Below are 20,760 nucleotides of genomic sequence, written 5' to 3'. Positions count from 1 at the left end.
TGTTGACAGGTTGTGGCCAGTCCTGAACCGCCTGAATCTTATCAACCTGGGGTTTAACAACACCCCTCCCAATTACATACCCCAAATACCGGGCTTCTTCTAGCCCGATGTGACATTTCTTGGGGTTCGCGGTTAGACCTGCCTCCCACAGGTCGTCAATCACAGCTTGTACTTTCTGGAGATGAGTCTCCCAGTCCAAGCTGTAAATGACAATGTCATCCAAATAGGCCGAAGCGTACTGCCTATGTGGCCTCAGGACTCGATCCATCAGTCTCTGGAAGGTCGCCGGTGCTCCGTGCAGTCCAAACGGCATATACACATACTGAAATAGACCTTCTGGAGTAGCAAATGCCATCTTTTCTCTGGCAGCCTCCGCCAGAGGGATCTGCCAATACCCCTTTGTTAGGTCTAGGGTCGTAATATACCGGGCTTTTCCTAACCGATCTATTAACTCGTCGACCCGGGGCATAGGGTAGGCATCAAATTTTGAGACCGCATTCAGTTTCCTGAAGTCATTGCAGAACCGGATGGTGCCGTCCGGTTTAGGAATTAGCACAATCGGGCTGGACCAAGCACTGTGCGATTCCTCAATGACACCTAACTCTAACATTGCCTTCACTTCTCGGGAAACGGCTTCACGGCGCGCTTCCGGGATTCGGTAGGGCTTTACGTGAACTGTGACACCAGGTTCTGTTACGATGTCATGTTTCCTTAGCGTAGTCTGCCCGGGTTTTTCTGAGAAAAACTTTTGGTTGTGAAGTAGAAACTGCCTGACCTCAGTCTTTTGCCGCTCCGAGAGAGTCTCTGCAACCCGTACCTCCGGTACGGTATGCGAGCAGACGGGACGGGCCAGCTCGGCTGACAAGGCAGACCGATCTTTCCAGGGTTTTATCAGATTTACATAATAAATCTGTTCAGGTTTCCGCTTACCTGCCTGGTATACTTTGTAGTTTACTTCACCAACTCTTTCCTTAATCTCAAAGGGGCCCTGCCACTTTGCCTGGAACTTACTGTCCACCGTGGGGACCAGGATCAACACCCTATCTCCGGGTGCAAACGTACGGATCTTGGCGCCCCTATCATAGATTCTTTTTTGGGCTCCTTGAGCCTGCATCATGTGTTCTTTGACTATAGGCATAACAGCCGCAATACTACGGTCCTGCATTTGTGTGACGTGATCTATCACCGTTTTAAACGGAGTGACCTGACCCTCCCAGGTTTCTTTTGCAACGTCTAACAGTCCGCGAGGACGTCGGGCGTACAATAACTGGAAAGGCGAGAATCCCGTGGAAGACTGGGGTACTTCCCTGATGGCAAAAAGCAAATACGGAAGTAAATAGTCCCAGTTCTTCCCATCCTTGTCTATCACCTTTCTCAGCATCTGCTTCAGAGTTTTATTGAACCGTTCGACCAACCCGTCTGTTTGAGGATGATACACGGATGTGCGTAACGGTTCGATTTGTAACAATCGGCAGAGCTCCTTCATTACCCTGGACATAAAGGGGGTCCCCTGGTCGGTGAGTATCTGTTTTGGTATACCGACCCGACTAAACACATGCACCAGTTCCTTGGCAATCGTCTTGGTGGCCGTGTTACGCAAAGGGATGGCCTCCGGGTAACGAGTGGCATAATCCAAGATGACCAGGATATGTTGGTGTCCACGTGCAGACCGTGGAAGGGGTCCAACTAAATCCATCCCAATCCTCTCAAACGGGACTTCAATAATAGGTAGGGGTACCAAAGGGCTACAGAACCGGGGCTTAGGTGCAGAGGCTTGGCAGTCAGGACAAGACTCACAATATACACGAATATCGTGATGCATGCCTGGCCAAACAAAACAGTGTAATATCCTTTCGGTGGTTTTCTGGACTCCCAGGTGACCTCCCATCACATGTCTGTGGGCCAGGTCCAGCACCTGCCGCCGGTAGGGTTTTGGCACGACTAATAGTTGCACCGTACCTTCCCCCTTTTTCTCTATCTGATAGAGTAAATCATTCTCCAGAACCATGTAAGGATATGCCAGCCTAGAGCCAGGTTCTATGGGTACCCCGTTTATCACTTTTACATTTGTCCTAGCCTGAGAAAGGGTAGGATCCTTTATTTGCTCGCTTTGGAAGTCATCTTTCTGAACTTCTAAATCCGGCAAACGGGGAGGTGGACGGCTGTCGGCCTCCTCCTCTTCCCCGGTCTCCTCCGTATCACCCGCCATGACTGAAAACGGGAACTGCAGGTCATTTCCTGCTGACTCTTCCCCCGAGTCTTCCGGGGAGACCTCTTCCAGGGGTTCGGGACCCCCACGCGCCCTGGGAGAAGAATCATGTACACGATTACCCAAGGGCATCAACTGATTCTCCGACAATTGCCAGAAGTGGGGAAAATCCCGGCCCAGGATAACATCATGCAATAACGCCGGGACGAGTCCCACTTTATGTTGCACAGACCCATAGGAAGTAGTAATGCATATGACCGTGGTGAGGTACGAACAGGTGTCTCCATGCACACACGTTACAGAAAATTTGTCTGATGGTCCAGTCGGGGCTGACACCAGACTGGCCTTCACCAGAGTCACCACACTTCCCGAGTCTAACAATGCTACCACATTTTTGCCATCAACAGTTAAATCACACAAGTGTTTTTCCGCATCCTTTTGACCGGCATTCACACTCACTACCCGTGCAACCATAGACATGCGGTTTTTAGAGTCTGTGACGTCGCACTGCATGGGTTCAGTAGTGACCGGACAGTTCGCAGCAATATGTCCCATCTCTTGGCAGCGGAAACACCTAACGGGCCCCTTGCTTAGACCATAGTTCGTTACTCTCGGCCTCGCAGTGCGGGCAGTCCCATTTTCCTCCCCCACTGTCTTAGGGATTTTTCCATCTCCCCTACTCCCTGGAACAGTCTTACCGGTTCCACGTGGAGATGATGAAGAACGAGGTGGGGTAACGTCGTCTCGGAGTCCTTCCGCCACGGAGTAACGTTCAACCAGATCCACCAGTAGGATTTCCATGGCTTACCCACTTCCTCAGGGCTGGCGGTAGAGCTCTCAGGTACTTGTCCATGACGACTCTCTGGATTATCTCTGGCGCTGTCAGCACCTCGGGTTGTAGCCACTTCTTCGTCACGTGGATCAGGTCGAACATCTGTGACCGCGGTGGTTTATCCAGCTGATAAGTCCATTGATGCACTCTCTGTGCACGGACAGCGGTCGTCACTCCCAGCCGGGCCAAGATCTCAGCTTTCAGTTTGTCACAGTCCTGCGCGGCTTCAGGCTCTAAGTCATAATAAGCCTTTTGGGCCTCACCGGAAAGAAACGGGGCAATCAGGCCGGCCCATCGTGCCTTCGGCCATTTTTCTCGCACCGCCGTCCGTTCAAACGTGGTCAGGTATGCCTCGACGTCATCTTCGGTCGTCATCTTCTGCCAGTACCGACTCACGTGAATCACTCTCGACTCGGCTTCCAGGTTAACCTCATGTAGGCTTGCCAGGCGCTGCGCCACCTGCTGGAGAAGCGAACGATCGGTAGCTGTCATGTCCACCAACTCCTTCAGCGGGGCCATCATCACCCGATTAGCTTCTTGCTGGACAGCGGTGGACTGTACCAGCGCTTTCACCACGTCCTCTATGCTCATGCTTGCAACGTGATGCCCGCATTCTCCACCACAATGTGATAAAACACTCCGGGATCGCCTTTGCTGGGGTCAAAGGTCACGTGCGTTCAGCATGAAACTCAGGCGCAGAGCTGGGATTCGGGTGTAACTGACCCTGGGTCAGGTTTATTATTTGTGAAAGCAATGCAAAAGGAAATAAAACATAAAACAAATCCTTGCCTGTCTGGCACTAACTAAACAATGGACAACCTAACTACCAACTGGCGGGCTTCTCCCGTCCAGCCAAACCACAGTTGCAGTGGGCACTGCTTTCACTCACGTGTGTGTCTCTCACACAGACAAGCTCTCTGTGTTCCCAGGCTGAGACACTCACACAACCACCTGGCATCCTTTTATATCCACCTCCCATTATTCATTAGCAAGCAGGTGCGATACTGACCAGACTAGGCCACATAGGAAAGGAATCTGGGCGAGATATAACTGCACTCATCCACTATTCCCACATGATTCTCACAATATCTATTCTTTCGTTTGCGTTTGAAAACCTGTCATAGGGCTCCATTATATGTCCATTTTGCAAGCCTGCGAGAAAATCTCGGCATATGGATGCCATATGGATTACATACGGATGCTTACATGCGCAAAATATGCGACCACACCTTGATTATGGATAACATATGGAGCACTATTTAGGGGACATTTCTCCGTATTATGCATGTAAACTACGGACCGTATTTTGCGTCGGTTAGTGTGACCCCGGCCTTATAGGTATATTTTTGAGTAAAATGTAAATTGCGCTTTTATTTTATAAACTACTGACAACATGTCTGCGAATTTCCAAGCACTAAATTTTGTATTTCTTTGCAGAAAATGAGCAATGGCCAAAAGAACAAAAAATGCAGTGCTTGCTGACCTCAAATAATGCTAAGAAAACAAGTTCATAATCATTTAGAAACAACAATACTAATGTTTTAAGTCATGAAGAGCTCAGAAATCAATATTTTGTGGAATAACCATGATTTTTAATCACAGCTTTCATGCATCTTGGCATGTTTTCCACCAGTCTTTCACACTGCTTTTGGGTGATCTTACACCACTCCTGATACAAATATTTAAGCAGTTCCTCTTTGTTTGATGGCTTGTGACTATCCATCTTCCTCTTGATTACATTCCAGAGGTTTTCAATGGAGTTCAGGTCTGGAGATTGGGCTGGTCATGACAGGGATTTGATGTGGTGGTTCTTCCACACATTGATTGACCTAGCTGTGTGGCATGGCACAGTATCTTGCTGGAAAAACCAGTCCTCAGAGTTGAGGAACATTGCCTGAGCAGAAGGAATCAACTCTTTTTCCAGGATAACCTTGTATGTGGCTTGATTTATACGTCCTTCTCAAAGATTAACCTGCCCAATTCCAGTCTCAGCATCCCCAGATCATCACCAAACCTCCACCAAATTTCACAGTGGGTGCAAGACACTGTGGCTTGTACACCTCTCCAGGTCTCCATCTAACCATTAGATGACTAGGTGTTGGGCAAAGCTGAAAATTAGACTCATCAGAGAAGATTACCTTACTTGAGTCCTCTATGGTCCAATTCTTATGGTCTTTGACAAACTTCAGCCTGGCTCTCCTTTGCTTCTCACTGAAGAAAGGCTTTTTTCTATCTTTACATGACTTGAGCCCTGCCTCTAGGAGCCTGTTATGAACTGTTCTTGCCATGCACTTCACCCCAGCTGCCATTTGCCATTCCTTTTGTAGGTCACTTGATGTCATCCTGCGGTTGCTGAGTGACATTTGAATAAGATAACAGTCATCCTGGTCAGTGGAGAGTCGTTTTCACCCTCTGCCGAACTGTAGCTTTGTTGTTCCCAATGTCTGCTGCTTGACCTCGTTGTAATGGACTCCCATCTTAGAAATTTTAAGGATGGAGACATCATGATCCTCACTATATCCCTCTGCTAGTAAAGCCAGAATTGAGCCCTTCTTTTCCTCACTCAAGACTTTTCTTTTCAACTCCTTTGGCATGGTTAAAAGTTATTTTTTCATTCCTATTACTTTGGGATATTACTAGCACTTGTTTTGCCATCCAGCTTGTCCTAATGCAAGAGGATTGTGAACATCACTGCAGGGTTTTTTTATACTTTCCTTCGGTAAATAAGATTTGGTTCAGGTGATCACCTAATCAGAAGCACATTAAGTAGAATGAGGTGCACTCTGGTTGGAATTCAACCGACACTGGAATGGAATGGCTGTCAGACAAGTAGAGAAGTTGACTTTTATAAAACTGTGCAGTGGTCTCTTAAATTTTGCCAGAGCTGTATATTTTTATCACGACAGCAGTTTTCAAAATAATAGAATTCATACCTATTTCGCAATTATTTCATTAAATTGGTTCTTCAAGAACATAGTAAAATATCTTCTTTCACGAATTTGAAAAGACAGCCCATCCTAGATATGTAAGGAGGGACCCGCAGTCTGAAGAAATTAAGAAACATAGCTCCTGAGATCTGTGACTCAACTGACAAAGGAATTGTATTGTAAATAGATATATTCTTCAGTCAGAGAAGAGCTATGACATAATAAGAAATAAATCTCACTGTCTGCGCAGGAGGCACGCAGGAGGACTAAGGTTTAGCAAAATAACATTTGTGCTCAGTCACTCGAGGAAAAGATTTTTTTGTCATGTGTGAGTTGAGACCCAGGTCTTGGGAATAGTATTTCTTTGACTGCAGTCTGTCCTGACAAGTGACTAAGTCAGGCAGTCATGTGAATTATATTACGGAGGTTATTATGACACAGTTTTTGGAGAAGACCTTTTGGAGTTTACAGTTGATAGAGTTTTGGAGAACACATATAGCATGTGTTGTACTGGATACAGTTTGAAAGACTAGCTAAATGGTAAGACAATACTTCCTAGATGCATATATCATCCATTGTACCATGATCCCAACAATTTTGAGCTTTCTTTCTTTAATTCATTCTACAACTGAGTTTTCTATATTTTTTATGATGATCCAATAATCCAGAATATAATCTGGTACCTATCAGGTCCCACTGATGTTGGTTTCAAATAATATCAGTATGAATTCATTGTGTTGAATATATCATCCAAATATTACCTGGTAACTTTGACAGGATTGAGGTAGCGAGTTCACTAACAATTTCATCATTACTTTTTCCTGCTCCTTGTGATGTAGATCTTGGTTGTACATCCAATATTGTATTAATTAAGGTGCTTGTTTCTTTGCGCTATAGAAAGATGGATATACAGGTTATCAAGAGGAGTTCTATTTTTTAACTAGAAAATATTGTCTCTCCTCATTCTAAATATTAAAATATAACACAGCTTTCCATGGCATCTGACTGTCTGTGTCAAGTGCCTATAATCTTTTTGGCATGCTTTAAATGTACACAGCTTTCCTTGGCATCTGACTGTCTGTGTGAAATGCCTATAATCTCTTTCTGGTATGCTTTAAATGTACACAGCTTTCCTTGGCATCTGACTGTCTGTGTGAAGTGCATATAATCTCTTTCTGGTATGCTTTTCTTACCTATCATTTCTTTTGCCATGATCTGTTTTATTCCTCTTGATTTTTTTATTCTAGCATATCTTTGAGTGGTCACTCCAACTTCTCCCTCTCTTTTATGACCTTTGTTTAACTCTCCACATCTAGTCTGACCATACCCACCCACCTCCTCATTCACACCTGATTGCCCTTAGCTGAAGATATATTCAGACACATGAGTCTGATCCAGCCTTTAGTCTGATCCATGCATCTTTCCAATTACACCTTTCAAAGTACATCTTTCTAAGTACAATACTTTGAATTGGACTGGAATTGACTGTAAGGTAATGGAATAGAAAACCACTACAATGGAAATGTGGCATCACTGAAACCTGGTTCACACCCTCTGACTCAGTCTTTCCAGCTGCACTTTCCTATGGCGGATTCAATCTCTCTCACACCCCTTGCCCCAGCAACAAACGTGGTGGAGGAGTTGGCTTGCTCCTGTCTGATATCTGCTCTTTACCCAAATTCCACTATCACCCTCTGCTAATCTTCCCTCGTTTGAGGTGCACTCTGTCTGCATCTACTTCCCCTCCAACCTCCAGCTGGATGTCATCTACCGCCCCGTAGAACTAGCCATCTCCACCTTCCTCAACCTTTTCACTACCTGGCTACTATATTTCTTTTCTGCTGACATCCCCACTATCCTCATGAGTGACTTCAACATCCCCATTGACACTTCCACCTCAGCTGCCTCTATAGTTTTATCACTGACTGCCTCCTTTGGCCTCACTCAATGGTCCTCTGCAGCCACTAACAAAGATGGTCACATGCTGGACCTTATCTTCTCCCGCCTCTGTTCCCTTACTAATCTCACTAACTTACCACTCCCCTTGTCTGACCACAACCTACTGACATTTTCTTCACTCTCCTATCCTAGTGTACAACCCCCACAAACTCACTCACCTTCACTGAACTCTCAAACACCTCAATTTACACTCACTCTCTGAGTCCCTTCTCCCTCTTAAAGACATAGCTTCCTTACATGACACAGATGCTGCTGCCACTTTACATAAAACCACAATAACAGCAACACTCAATTCGGCCACCCCCCTCATGCACAGCAAAACTCGTACAATTAACAGGCAACCCTGGCTGACCAGCCTGACCAAAGAACTGAGACGAGCTTCTAGGGTTGCTGAGCGGAGATGGAAGAGATCTCGTTCTGCTGAGCACTTTTTCACATACAAGCAGTCCCTCGCCAGCTTCAAGTCCACGCTCACTGCCGCAAAGCAAACTAACTTCTCATCTCCCATATCCTCCTTGTCAGAGAACCCTAAACAGCTTTTTAACACTTTCAATTCTCTACTCTGTCCCCCAGCACCTCTTCCCTCTCCTCACATTTCTCAGACTTTGCCTCTTTCTTTAAGCAGAAGATTGATAACATCAGAGAAAGCTTTGCCCCGCAGCCCCCAATGCACCTCCTCAGCCCTGTTCTTCCAAAACTAGCTTCTCCACTATGACAGAAGATCAACTCTCCACCCTTCTGTCAAGATGACATCTCACCACTTGCACGCTTGACCCACTCCCGTCCCACCTCATCCCTAACCTCACCACAGTCTTCATCCCAACCCTAACACATCTCTTCAACCTTTCACTTTCAAATGGTGTCCTCCCCTCATCCTTCAAACATGCCTCAATCACACCCATCCCCATAAAGCCCTCCCTTGACCCATCCTCTGTGTCTAGCTATGACCCAATATCGCTTCTCCCTTATGCTTCAAAACTACTGGAACAGCATGTCCATCTTGAACATTCCTCCCACTTCTCCTCTGCTCCCTCTTTGACCGGTTACAATCTGGCTTCCGACTGTATCACTCAACTGAAACTGCCCTAACTAAAGTCACCAATGACTTACTAACCGCCAAGAACAAGCAACACTACTCTGTCTTCCTTCTCCTGGACCTGTCTTCTGCCTTTGACACTTTGGACCATTCCCTCTTGTTACAGATTCTCTCATCTCTTGGCTTCACAGTTTTGGCCCCATCCTGGATCTTGTCATATCTAAAAGACCGGACATTCAGTGTCTCACTCTCCCACACCACCTCCGCACCTCGCCCCCTGTCTGTCCATGTTCCCCAAGGCTCAGTTATAGGACCCCTACTCTTCTCCATCTACACCTTCGGCCTGGGACAGCTCATAGAATCACATGGTTTGCAGTATCATCTCTACGCCAATGAAACACAGATCTACCTGTCTGGACCTGATATAACCTCCTTACTGACCAAAATCCAACGATATCTGTCTGCTATTTCATGTTTCTTTTCTGTTCGCTTTCTAAAACTGAACATGGACAAAACAGAATTCATCATCTTTCCCCCATCTCACTCTATCACTCCACCAGACCAATCCATCAGTGTCAATGTCTGCTCACTTTCCCAAGTTCTGCATGTTCGGTGCCTCGGGGTGATCCTCGACTCTGCCCTCTCTTTCAAGCCACATATCCAAGCCCCCAAGCACGTGCCTCCTCCTGCCGACTCCAACTCAAAAATATTTCCCAGATCCGTACATTCCTTGACCAAGAAACTGCAAAAATGCTCGTGCATGCCCTCATCATCACCTGCCTCGACTATTGCAACCTCCTACTCTCTGGCCTCCCCTCTTGCACCACTCCAATCTATCCTAAACTTTGCTGCACGACTAATCCACCTGTCTCCCCATTATTCCCCAGCCTCTCCTCTCTGCCAAGCCCTTCACTGGCTTCCTATTGTCCAGAGCCTCCAGTTCAAAACCCTAACTATGACATACAAAGCCATCCACAACCTGTCACCTCCATACATTTGTGATATGGTCTCCCGATACTTACCTACATGCAACCTTCAATCCTCTCAAGATCTCCTTATCTACTCCCCTCTTATCTCTTCTTCCCACAACCGCATACAAGACTTCTCCCGTGCTTCCCCCATACCCTGGAACTCTCTATCCCAACACATCAGGCTTTTGCCTACCACAGAAACCTTCAAAAGAAACCTGAGGACCCACCTCTTACGAAAAGCTTACAACCTGCAGTGATCCTCAGTCTTCTGAAAAGCCACACGACCAGCTTTACCCTCTTCTAGTAAATCCTCACCCATCTCCTATAGACTGTGAGCCCTCGCGGGCAGGGTCCTCTCTACTGTACTTGTGTGTGCCTTGTATTGTTCATGTTTATTGTACTTGTCTATGTATGCCTCTTTTTCACATGTAAAGCACCATGGAATAAATGGCACTATAAAAATGAATAATAATAATAGCACTGAGTATGCTGAAGGTTCAATCACTACAAATCTACAAATCAGTTTTTAAGAAACAATAACATAACTATCATTTTTTATCATTTTTTTTTTTATAAAAAATGAGGCCAAAGTGCAGTGAGTGTTTTATTATTGCTTCCATTGGAGAATGTAAGTAGTAGCCAGATGCTGCTAATAAAATGCCCTTGTTCATCAGCAAGAGTGACTATATAAAAGCAGAAGTTTTGGCAATCTGCTGGCCTGGAGTATTTGGACGCATATTAACACAATGCTAAGGTGGAAACCATTTGGGTGCAGGTGCAGCGTTTGTGTGAATGTGAACACGTTCTTAACAGAAAGCCTCTTCTTTCCATAAAGATTATGGCAGCCAGGCTAAACTTTGCCAAGTTATATCTGAACAAATCCCAAGTGTATGGACAGACAAGATCAAAGTGAAGTTGCTGGGCCATAACGCCACTTGCTCAGGGCTAGTTTTAGACAAAGTGTGGTCCTGGGCAAAATCTAAAAGTGAGGCTCTAAATGATAACATATTGCACCATTACACAAACATTTGGGGTGTATTTACACAAGCTGATTTCAGACTGTTAAATGAGTAGTAATTGAATATATTCAGTGTGTTATATACTGATGTGATCTGCTAACACATTGATCACTATATAATAATAATCTTTATTTTTATATAGCGCTAACATATTCCGCAGCGCTTTACAGTTTGCACACATCATCATCACTGTCCCCGATGGGGCTCACAATCTAAATTCCCTATCAGTATGTCTTTGGAGTGTGGGAGGAAACCGGAGTGCCCGGTGCACTGAGCCACCGTGCCGCCCCATATAATACACACACATCAGTATGTTAAATACACATCAGTATACAGTATATAGTTGGAACCAGCAGTTTACATAACACTATATAAAAAGACACATATGCATGTTTTTCTCATTATCTGAAATGAAATCAGAATAAACATTTCCTGTTTTAGGTCAGTTAGGATTACCATAATTATTAATATTTGCCAAATGCCAGAATAACGAGAGAGAATATTTTAAGTCCTTTTTATTACTTACTGCAAAGTCAAAAGTTTACATATACTAAGATTACTATGTCTTTAAACAATTCTGGACTGCCAATATGATGCTGTCATGTGTTTGAAAGCTTTTGATAGATTTTTTGGCAACATTTGAGTTAATTAGAGACGCATCTGTGGATTTATTTTAATGCACACCTGAAACATATTGTTTCTTTGTGTAGCATCATGAGAAAGTCTAAAGAAATCAGGCAAGATATCAGGAAGAGAATTGTGGACTTGCACAAGTCTGGCTCATCCTTGGGTACAATTTCAAGATACTTGAATGTGCCTCACTCATCTGTACAAACAATTATATGCAAGTGCAAACAAGATAGTAATGTCCAGCCATCATACCACTCAGGAAGGAGACGGGTTCTGTGTCCCAGAGATGAATGTGCTTTGGTCCGACATGTCCATTTCAACCCAAGGACAAAGGCAAAAGACCTTGTGAAGATGATGGCAGAAGCTGGTAAAATTGTGTCAATATCTACAGTGAAACGAAAACTGTATCAATGTGGGCTGAAAGGCCAATCTGCCAGGAAGAAGCCATTACTCCAAAAGTAAAATAAAAAAGCCAGAATAATGTTTGCAAATGCACACAGGACCTTAATTTTTGGAGATGTCCTGTGGTCTGATGAAACTAAAATTGAACATTTTGGGTATAATGACCATCGCTACATATGGAGCAAAAAGAGAAAAGGCTTAGAAGCCTAGGACCACGATCCCAACTGTGAAACACAGGGGTGGCACTGGCAGAATCATGTTGTCAGGTTGTTTTGCTGCAGGAGAGACTCATGCACTTCACAAAATAGATGGCATCATGAGAAAAGAAGTTTATGTGGCAATACTAAAGCAACATCTCAAGACATCAGCCAGAAAGCTGAAATTTGGTAAATGGTAAAGTGGCTTAAGGATAACAAAGTCTATGTTTTGGAGTGGCCATCACAAAGCTCTGATTTCAATCCAATTAAAAATTTATGGGCAAAGCTGAAAAGGCAGGTGTGAGCAAGGCGAACTACAAACCTGGATCAGTTACATCAGGAGGAAAGGGCCCAAATTCTGACCAACTATTGTGAGAAGCTTGTGGAAGGATATCCCAAATGTTTGACTCAAGTCATTCAGTTTAAGGGCAACCAAATACTAATGAAATGTATGTAAACTTTTGACTTTGCAGTAAGTAATAAAAATGCCTTAAAACATTCTCTTTCTCATTATTCTGGCACTTGGCAAATATTAATAACTATGGTAAAACTAAACTGATCTAAAATAGGAAAGGTTTATTCTGATTTGATGTAAGATATTGAGAAAAACATGCATATGTGTCTTTTTATACAGTGTATGTAAATTTCTGGTTTGAACTGTAACATACACACATCAGTATGTGCATTATAAGTCAACTACCATACCAGAAGGTATTAAAAACAAAGCAGCTTTGTTTAAGACATGACATACCAACAAGAGACAAAAAACGCAACGTCAAGAAACAAATGGTAAAATGATAAATGAATGCAAAATGCAAGTAACCTAATTTACTTAATAGGTGCAAAAATGGTAATGAAAATCTGCAACATCAAAAATACACCAAAACTCATTGTGGGAATGTAGCATAAGGGGTTTTGTTCAATTTTGGGGAGGACGTCATTAAGGAGTTTTTCAGTTTTTGGGGTCAATTTGGATAGTCTCCACCCAGTTTCTACTTCAAAAACTGTAAAAAAAAAAAAAAAAAAAATCCCTCAGTGTGAACATATCTTTAGAGCTGTCAGAGAAACAGTTGTGATTTCTATTGCAGTTTTTTATTACTGGCAGATTGACATACAATAGCAGCTACTGCCTATTATTTATGTTTAACAGAGTATTATGATCAAATCATAATTTTCCTTTGAGCGATAGTGGAATCCACGCTTCCCACAATTAAATTAGAGCAATTACCCATAAGCAGACAAACCTGGAAAGCTAAATTGGCATTTTCATGCATTCCAAAAATTTCCGGATCATCGGTTAAGGGCAGATTTTCTATGTAGTCCTTGTAATACTGCAGACTGTCAGCATCTGGGCTGAAATATATACCTAAAGAGAGTATAAAACACAGCTCATTAGTTTGTCAGCTCAATGTTTTAAGTATGAATAAAAATACTGGAGAGAAATCAAGGTCGTCGAATAGTGTTTATGTGCTTTGAAATTAAATATGCCAAAGCCTGAGAAAGAAAGATTTACTAGAATGCACATATCAATTAGATATAATATTAGATACCTTACAGACATTTCGAGAAGTATATGGCTTTTTTACATTACAAACATTTCAATTTCCTCCATATTTTATAGGACAGTGAAGCATAGTAATGGTATTATTCTGGTCATCCACCAATGCCTGCTTTGCATTACCAAATGTCATACAGTACCGCTCAGCTGTACCACTACAAATTTAATGTGGTTACTTGACCAATATGAATAATGCATTTAAGGAATCAGGCATTTCATTGTACTCAGGAAGGCATTTTAGTCACGTGCACCACAGAAGTCATTTGGAGTTTGTAACCCTTTCAGGTACTTAATAATTTAATGTATAATGCGTGTTACTACCACAAAAGCTAATTTTGCCTAAAGAACTTATTTAAAATTTAACAAGGTGAAAACTTCTCTTAAAAGATTGTTACAAAAAACTATTTATCCCCTATCCCCAAGACAGTGGATAATTTGCTGATTGCTGGGGTCTGATCACTAGGAACTACAGCGTTCTCAAAATTGAGGCTTTCAAACTTAAAGAATGGGACTCTACAGCCCCATCTTGAATGCACATGCCCAGCCTCCTCTCCATTCATGGTCATTGGAACTACTAAAAACAATGCTCAGCTATTTCCAGCAGTCCGGCAGTCAATGTATGCAGCAGAGGCCAAGCATGCACACATTCTCTCCATACAGGACCGCGCTACAGAAACCTGTTTTTGTGGTTCCAAAACTCCGGTCTTGGGATCACTGGATATTCCAGTGGTTCAACAAATTGTTTCCAAGCCACCAGAGTAGTAATTTAATTCTTTTGTTTATTCAAAATGCATCATCAAAGTAACGTTTTTGACAACGTCAAGCTAAATCAAAATGGCAGATAAAGGCTGAGTTCACACGTGGCGTTTTTTTTTGCGTTTTTGCGGCGGTTTTAAACACGCGATTTTGCCGCGGAAAATAAGCATCCCATGCAATCCTATGGGATTCCGCAATGCTGTGCTAATGCTGCGTTTTTTCCCGCGGCGGAATTGCTTCGCGGTAAAAAACGCAGCATGCTCATTAATTTAGCGGAATTGCAGCAATCCAGCACCCATAAGATTGCATTATTCCGCTTACTTCCCGCATGTGACTGTGCCCACCATGCGAAAAGTAAGCAGAACATTTGCGGATGGTACCCACGGCCCGGAGGAGAGGAGACTGTCCTCCGGGCTTTGGGTACCATATCCCTGTAAAAAATAGAATTAAAATAAAAAATATTGTTATTCTCATCTTCCGGCATCCCGCGCAGCCTTCCCGCCTCTCTCCATGCTTCCGGTCCCAGTAATCCATTGCGAGAATGACCGCGATGACGTCGAGATCTCGCGGGAGCGCGGCGTCTTGCGGTCATTCGCAATGACGTCGCGGGAACGCGACATCTCGCGGTCATTCATGCAAAGGATTACTGGGACCGGGAGCGTGGAGAGAGGCGGGAAGGCTGCGTGGGACACCGCAAGGTTAGAATAACAATATTTTTTTTATTATTTTTTACATTTTATCCTTTACTACTGATGCCGCATAGGCAGCATCAGTAGTAAAAAGTTGGTCACACTTGTCAAACACTGTGTTTGACGAGTGTGACCAACCTGTCAACTAGTTCTCCAAGCGATGCTCCAGATCGCTTGGAAAACGCTAGCATTCTGCAAGCTAATTACGCTTGCAAATCGCTAGCTTTTCCGTGGGAAAATCGCAGGAATTTAAAATGCGATTTTCCAGAGGAATGGAATCCATAATTCTCACGGTAACTTCCGCGAGAGTTCCGCTTCGTGTGAACGTAGCCTAAATGGTTTTGACCCCCAGCAATAAATAAGTTATACCCTATCCTATGGATAAGGGATAACTTGTTTAGGGGAATAAGCCTTTAAAACAATTATAATAGCCTAGTTTGGTAGCAATGTGGGATGAAGGTATGTCTATACAGTATTCCATTATAATCTGCTAATACAAGTTCTTACAGATCTGTCAAATTATTAAGGTGATCACAACTGTTGATAAATTGCTTGTGGAGCTGATAGCTCCCACATACACATGCATACTCAGTCTAGCCGATTATGTATGCGTTTTAATGGGTAGAGTACTGCGAGAACTCCATGCTCTAGCATCTGACATCGCCCATACAAACAGCGCTGCCTTCTTTATTTCTTCGTCCATAGTTTGCAGTCTGACACACAAGTGTATGTTTGATAAAGGTCTTTACTGACCGAAACATCATGCATGAAACAGAATATCTATAAGGACCACTGTAATAAAAGTCTCATTTTTTTCACTATACTCACCTCAGAGTGCCGGGTTCTTCTTAGAGCCTCTATATTACGGATTGGGATCCTCTCCTGGGCACCTAATCCTGACCGGAAGTGTCGAATTTCCTCTATGAGGGACTCAAACATAATATACAAGCACGCCCAATATACTCAAATAACACCCGAGCATGCTCAGATGACACGTTAATCGAGCACGTTCGCTCATGACTATTATTTACTACTCGTTGGAAGGGAATCTTGCTTATAAACACTATAGTCTGGCAGTAATTGCTCCTGATACTAGCCAGCTTCAGTTTCAATTTACTGATGCTGGGAAGGTAAGTGTGCCTTAACTGCACAATAAGAGCACAGTTCGGGCCTGCAATACGACGACGCTGGCTCGAACTGTCAGTCAATCAGGAGTGCCCTCTCCCAGCAATCAGGAAGTAGGAAGGTTGGGGAGCAATGTGCTCCTTAATACAGAAGATGGGATTAACCTAATTTTGTCTCAGAACAAACTATTAATTCAGCCTTCCTTATTATGATCATATGCTATATATAAATCAAACAATTGTGTTCATGTAAATGAAACAAGTTAAAACTTTTAATGAATAAGGAGCATCTGACAAGTGGCAAGTACCGCCATGTGCCACACCAGAAATCTTACTTCAGTCTCTTACCGGAATAAGAATGTAGAAAGATTTCTGCAGAAAAGTACTCCGCAGCTAGTCATGTATCAGATGTGTTGTGGCATCATGCCTCCGCAGTGCCAATGTTTTCACACCAGCTCCACACATTTTGACGAATCTGGGAGAAACTGGCAAGAACATGCCAACAGTCCCAAAATATGCAATTTGTCAAGCAATTTACACCACCATTCTGGTAAAATTGCTTTGATGAATTGGGTCTTAAGATTTTAAAGTATTAAATAAGATTGCGATAACTATTGGATCCCAGTAAATACCAGTAGTAGATACTAACCTACCATTTTTGCGTTCTCTATGTATTCTAGCTGGGTGATCTAATCTCTATGGCTACCACATGCCATGTCGCCTCCATTTTTTTACGTTTCCAATTACAGTTCCTAACATTATTCTCAAGATTTTTTTCAAACTATTACAACAATAACTGTTCAGAATAAGTAGTGAAATGGTCAACATTGCACAAAATACTATAATTAGTAATAATATGTTAAAAACTGATTGTAGTTCTGGCCACATATATATTTCCACCACATATGCTGTTTTATTACTTGGCAGCATATCTCCAATATTGGTGCTAGCAGATTTAGAAAATGTTGCAGTGTATAAAATTTTGAAAGGACCAATCAGAATAAGACTGAAAAACAATTGTTATAGGAAATTTGTCAGTAGGAGCAACCCTTCTAAGTCGTTTACATGGGCACGTAGGTGACAGAAAGCTGTATAAAATGATAACTTGATATTTGCGATCTTGTGTCTTATTCCAGATAAATCAACATTTTTCTTAATATATAAATGAGCTGTTAAGATCTATGGGCATGGGACTTTGCCTCCAGAGATCATCATAAATTAAGGGGACTTCACCATTGTGATGTGTAACGGCTGTTCCCTGCTCTACTAGTCTCACTACAGAGCTGTAAGTGACTGACAGCAGCATTTAAATAGAGCGATCACTGATGCGAGGGGGCACAGGCTCCCATTGTCTCCCCACAACGCAATCATGGGGGAATGATGGATTGTCATGTGAATCAATGGATCTTTTAGCTTTAAAGTTTGAGTATTATTGATAAGTCAGTATATGGTAAAAGTAAGGACAGCTAATGTTTTTGTCTATCGAAGATGTTGATCATGGCCTTACATAAAATAAGAATGCCTCTCATTTCTCCATAATTAATGCTGATACACTCCACTCAAAAAGGCTCAATTTAAAGAATTATTTGGCAAATTTGTACAAATGTCTGCTCTTTTTCTACATATATAGGTTGATAGCAGATTTACCTTTTGGTATCTATTGGATTTAATTTGTATATACGGTAGCTAAACTTGGAGTATTGTCCAGCCCATTCCCCTTTGGATAAAAGGAGTCCTGGTGGCCTTGTCTAACATACTATGCCATTATTAAGACCAGCAGTAAAGTGGAAACACATAGGATTGCAGGATTTTATTTTTTGCATTCTATGTGTGTTTGTCAAGGACCCGAGGCCGACTTGCCTGGATCCGTGCACGGGAAGGTTAGATCGCAGGGATGGACGGTATACCGGTGGGAGAAGAGAAGTGAACAACTGACCTCTCTCTAGCAGGACCTGTGACATGTGACCGCAGGGAGTGGAGCCCGGGCGGGACTGCAATACCAGGGATGGAGGACACAGCGCAATCTACCTAACAGGACCTGCGGCACATGACCGCAGGGGACGGAACCCAGGAGGAGTATCACCGGGACTCTCCGAGGCACCTAGCAGGGTGCCGGGGAAGGAAGGGCAGAGAGGGGACCGAGAGATAGACGACGACAAGGGCAATGACAGAAGCAAAGCTGGGTACAAAGTGAGGGTAAGAAAACCAGATGGACCTATACCAATATACAGGGACGAGACAAGAGAATAGCCAAAGGACGAGCCGAGGTCAATAAGCCAAGAGGGAGCAGACAGAACCGTATCACTAGACAGATGGGACGTGAGGGACAGACCGGGTCAGAAACGGGATATACACTCAGACTTAGGCACAAAGGCACAGAAACACAACGCACAGGGGTCACTTAACTCATCCAAGGGCAGGAGTATAAGTGACGAAATTGCCAGCCACCTAAGGCTATAAAAAGCCCTCCCCTAATCAGAGTGAGGCCACTAGAATTAACCCCTGACACCCAGGTCTACCATGGGATCATGACAGTGTTCATATCAATAGAGCAGACTTTTTTTTACTGATTTTGGAGTGCTGGAGTACCTCACCTTTGCACCAGATATTTGTTCCCGAATGAATGCATTCCTGAATCTATTACCAGTTGAATGAAACTGTGCTGAAATGGGTGAGATGATCGATCAATCGCTAATATTTAAAAATTCTTCAAAATGGCACACGCAGTTCATTAATCTCGTGCAAAGTCAAAAATGGTCTAAACTTATGTCTTTAACAATTTTTGCAACCTTTTGGAGTAAAAAGTCACAACTTTTTGAAAATGGCACAAAAAGTGCACCAAATTATTTGGCATACATAAAATCACTAAAGGGAGTACAAAAGTACTTTTGTGACAAATTTTGCAACATTTTGAAAAGTAAAAAATGATTCATCAGGAGTAAATATCTGGAAACCCTAAACTCTGCCCACAGTGGCGTACTGAAAAAAACACACCAAATGAACACATAAAAAAGTAACTTCAAAAAAGGTGCAAATGGAAAGAGCAAAAAATAAATAAAAGTGCAAAATGCAAAAAACAATTGGGCCCATAGTATTTGCAGATCTAATATATAAAGCTCAATGTGGGTGTGTATGCATGTGGGTGTGTGTGTGTGTGGGTGTGTGTATGTCCGGGATTGGCATCCGCACCGTCGCAGCTACAGCCACAAAATTTGGCACAGTCACACGTCTGGACCCCGAGAGCGTCATAGGCTATGTTGTGAGGCAAAATTTTAACCCCGCACGTTCCAATTCACCAAACAATTTTGCACCTATCTACATAATGGGGAAAAAAGTGTATGTATGTATTGGCATCTGCACCGTCGTAGCTACAGCCACAAAATTTTGCACAGTCACACGTCTGGACCCCAAGAGTGTCATAGGCTATGTTGTGAGGCAAAATTTTAACCCCGCACGTTCCAATTCAACAAACAATTTTGCGCCTATCTACATAATGGGGAAAAAGTGTATTTTATTATTATTATTATTATGCATTTATATAGCGTCATTTACATGTGAAAAGGGGTTAATATAGACAAGTATAGTAAACATGTGTAAGACAAGGGACACACAAGTACATAAGGAGAGGGGACCCTGCCCGCGAGGGCTCACAGTCTACAGGGATGGGTGAGGATACAGTAGGAGAGGGTAGAGCAGGTCATGCTGTGGTTCAGTAGACCGAGGATCATTGCAGGCTGTAGGCTTGTCGGAACAGGTGGGTCTTCAGGTTCTTCTTGAAGGTTTCCGTTGATGGTGAGAGTCTGATGTGTTGCGGCAGGGAGTTCCAGAGTATGGGGGAAGCATGGGAGAAGTCTTGTATGCGGTTGTGGGAAGAAGAGATAAGGGGGGAGTAGAGAAGGAGATCTTGAGATGATCGAAGGTTGCATGCAGGTAGGTACCTAGAGACCATGTCACAGATGTATGGAGAAGACAGGTTGTGGATGGCTTTGTATGTCATGGTTAGGGTTTTGAATTGGAGCCTCTGGGCGATAGGAAGCCAGTGAAGGGCCTGGCATAGGGGGGAGGCTGGGGAATAGCGGGGAGACAGGTGGATTAGTCGGGCAGCAGAGTGTAGGATGGACTGGAGCGGAGCCAGAGTGCTAGAGGGGAGGCCAGAGAGTAGGAGGTTGCAGTAGTCGAGGCGAGAGATAAGAGCATGCACTAGTGTTTTTGTGGTTTCATGGTTGAGGAATGAGTGGATCCGGGAAATATTTTTGAGTTTGAGGTGGCAGAAGGAGGCGAGGGCTTGGATATGTGGTTTGAAAGAGAGCACAGAGTCGAGGGTCACCCCAAGGCACCGAGCGTACGGGACTGGGGAAAGAGAATCAGCCGTTGACATTGATGGATAGGTCTGGTGGAGGGGTAGAGTGAGATGGGGAAAGATGATGAATTCTGTTTTGTCCATGTTCAGT

At 43.5% G+C, this 20,760-nt stretch overlaps 1 protein-coding gene across 1 annotated transcript in view; it reads right to left on the bottom strand.

The window, feature by feature from the left end:
* Positions 1 to 20,760, bottom strand: part of DNAH6 (dynein axonemal heavy chain 6) — a 570,270-nt gene that overhangs the window by 57,549 nt on the left and 491,961 nt on the right. Inside the window, exons 70-71 of the mRNA XM_073542156.1 lie at positions 13,427 to 13,548; positions 6,730 to 6,859 (exon numbers count right to left, since the gene is read on the bottom strand). Coding sequence (XP_073398257.1) covers positions 6,730 to 6,859; positions 13,427 to 13,548 — 252 coding nt within the window. The remainder of the gene's footprint in view (positions 1 to 6,729; positions 6,860 to 13,426; positions 13,549 to 20,760) is intronic.

This window comes from Dendrobates tinctorius, unplaced genomic scaffold, assembly GCF_039654945.1.
Source record: "Dendrobates tinctorius isolate UK_male_01 unplaced genomic scaffold, ASM3965494v1 ptg000011l, whole genome shotgun sequence".
In the NCBI taxonomy this organism is placed as follows: Eukaryota; Metazoa; Chordata; class Amphibia; order Anura; family Dendrobatidae; genus Dendrobates; species Dendrobates tinctorius.
Note: the sequence above shows the minus strand (reverse complement) of the source record. Positions and strands in the feature narration are given on the sequence as shown.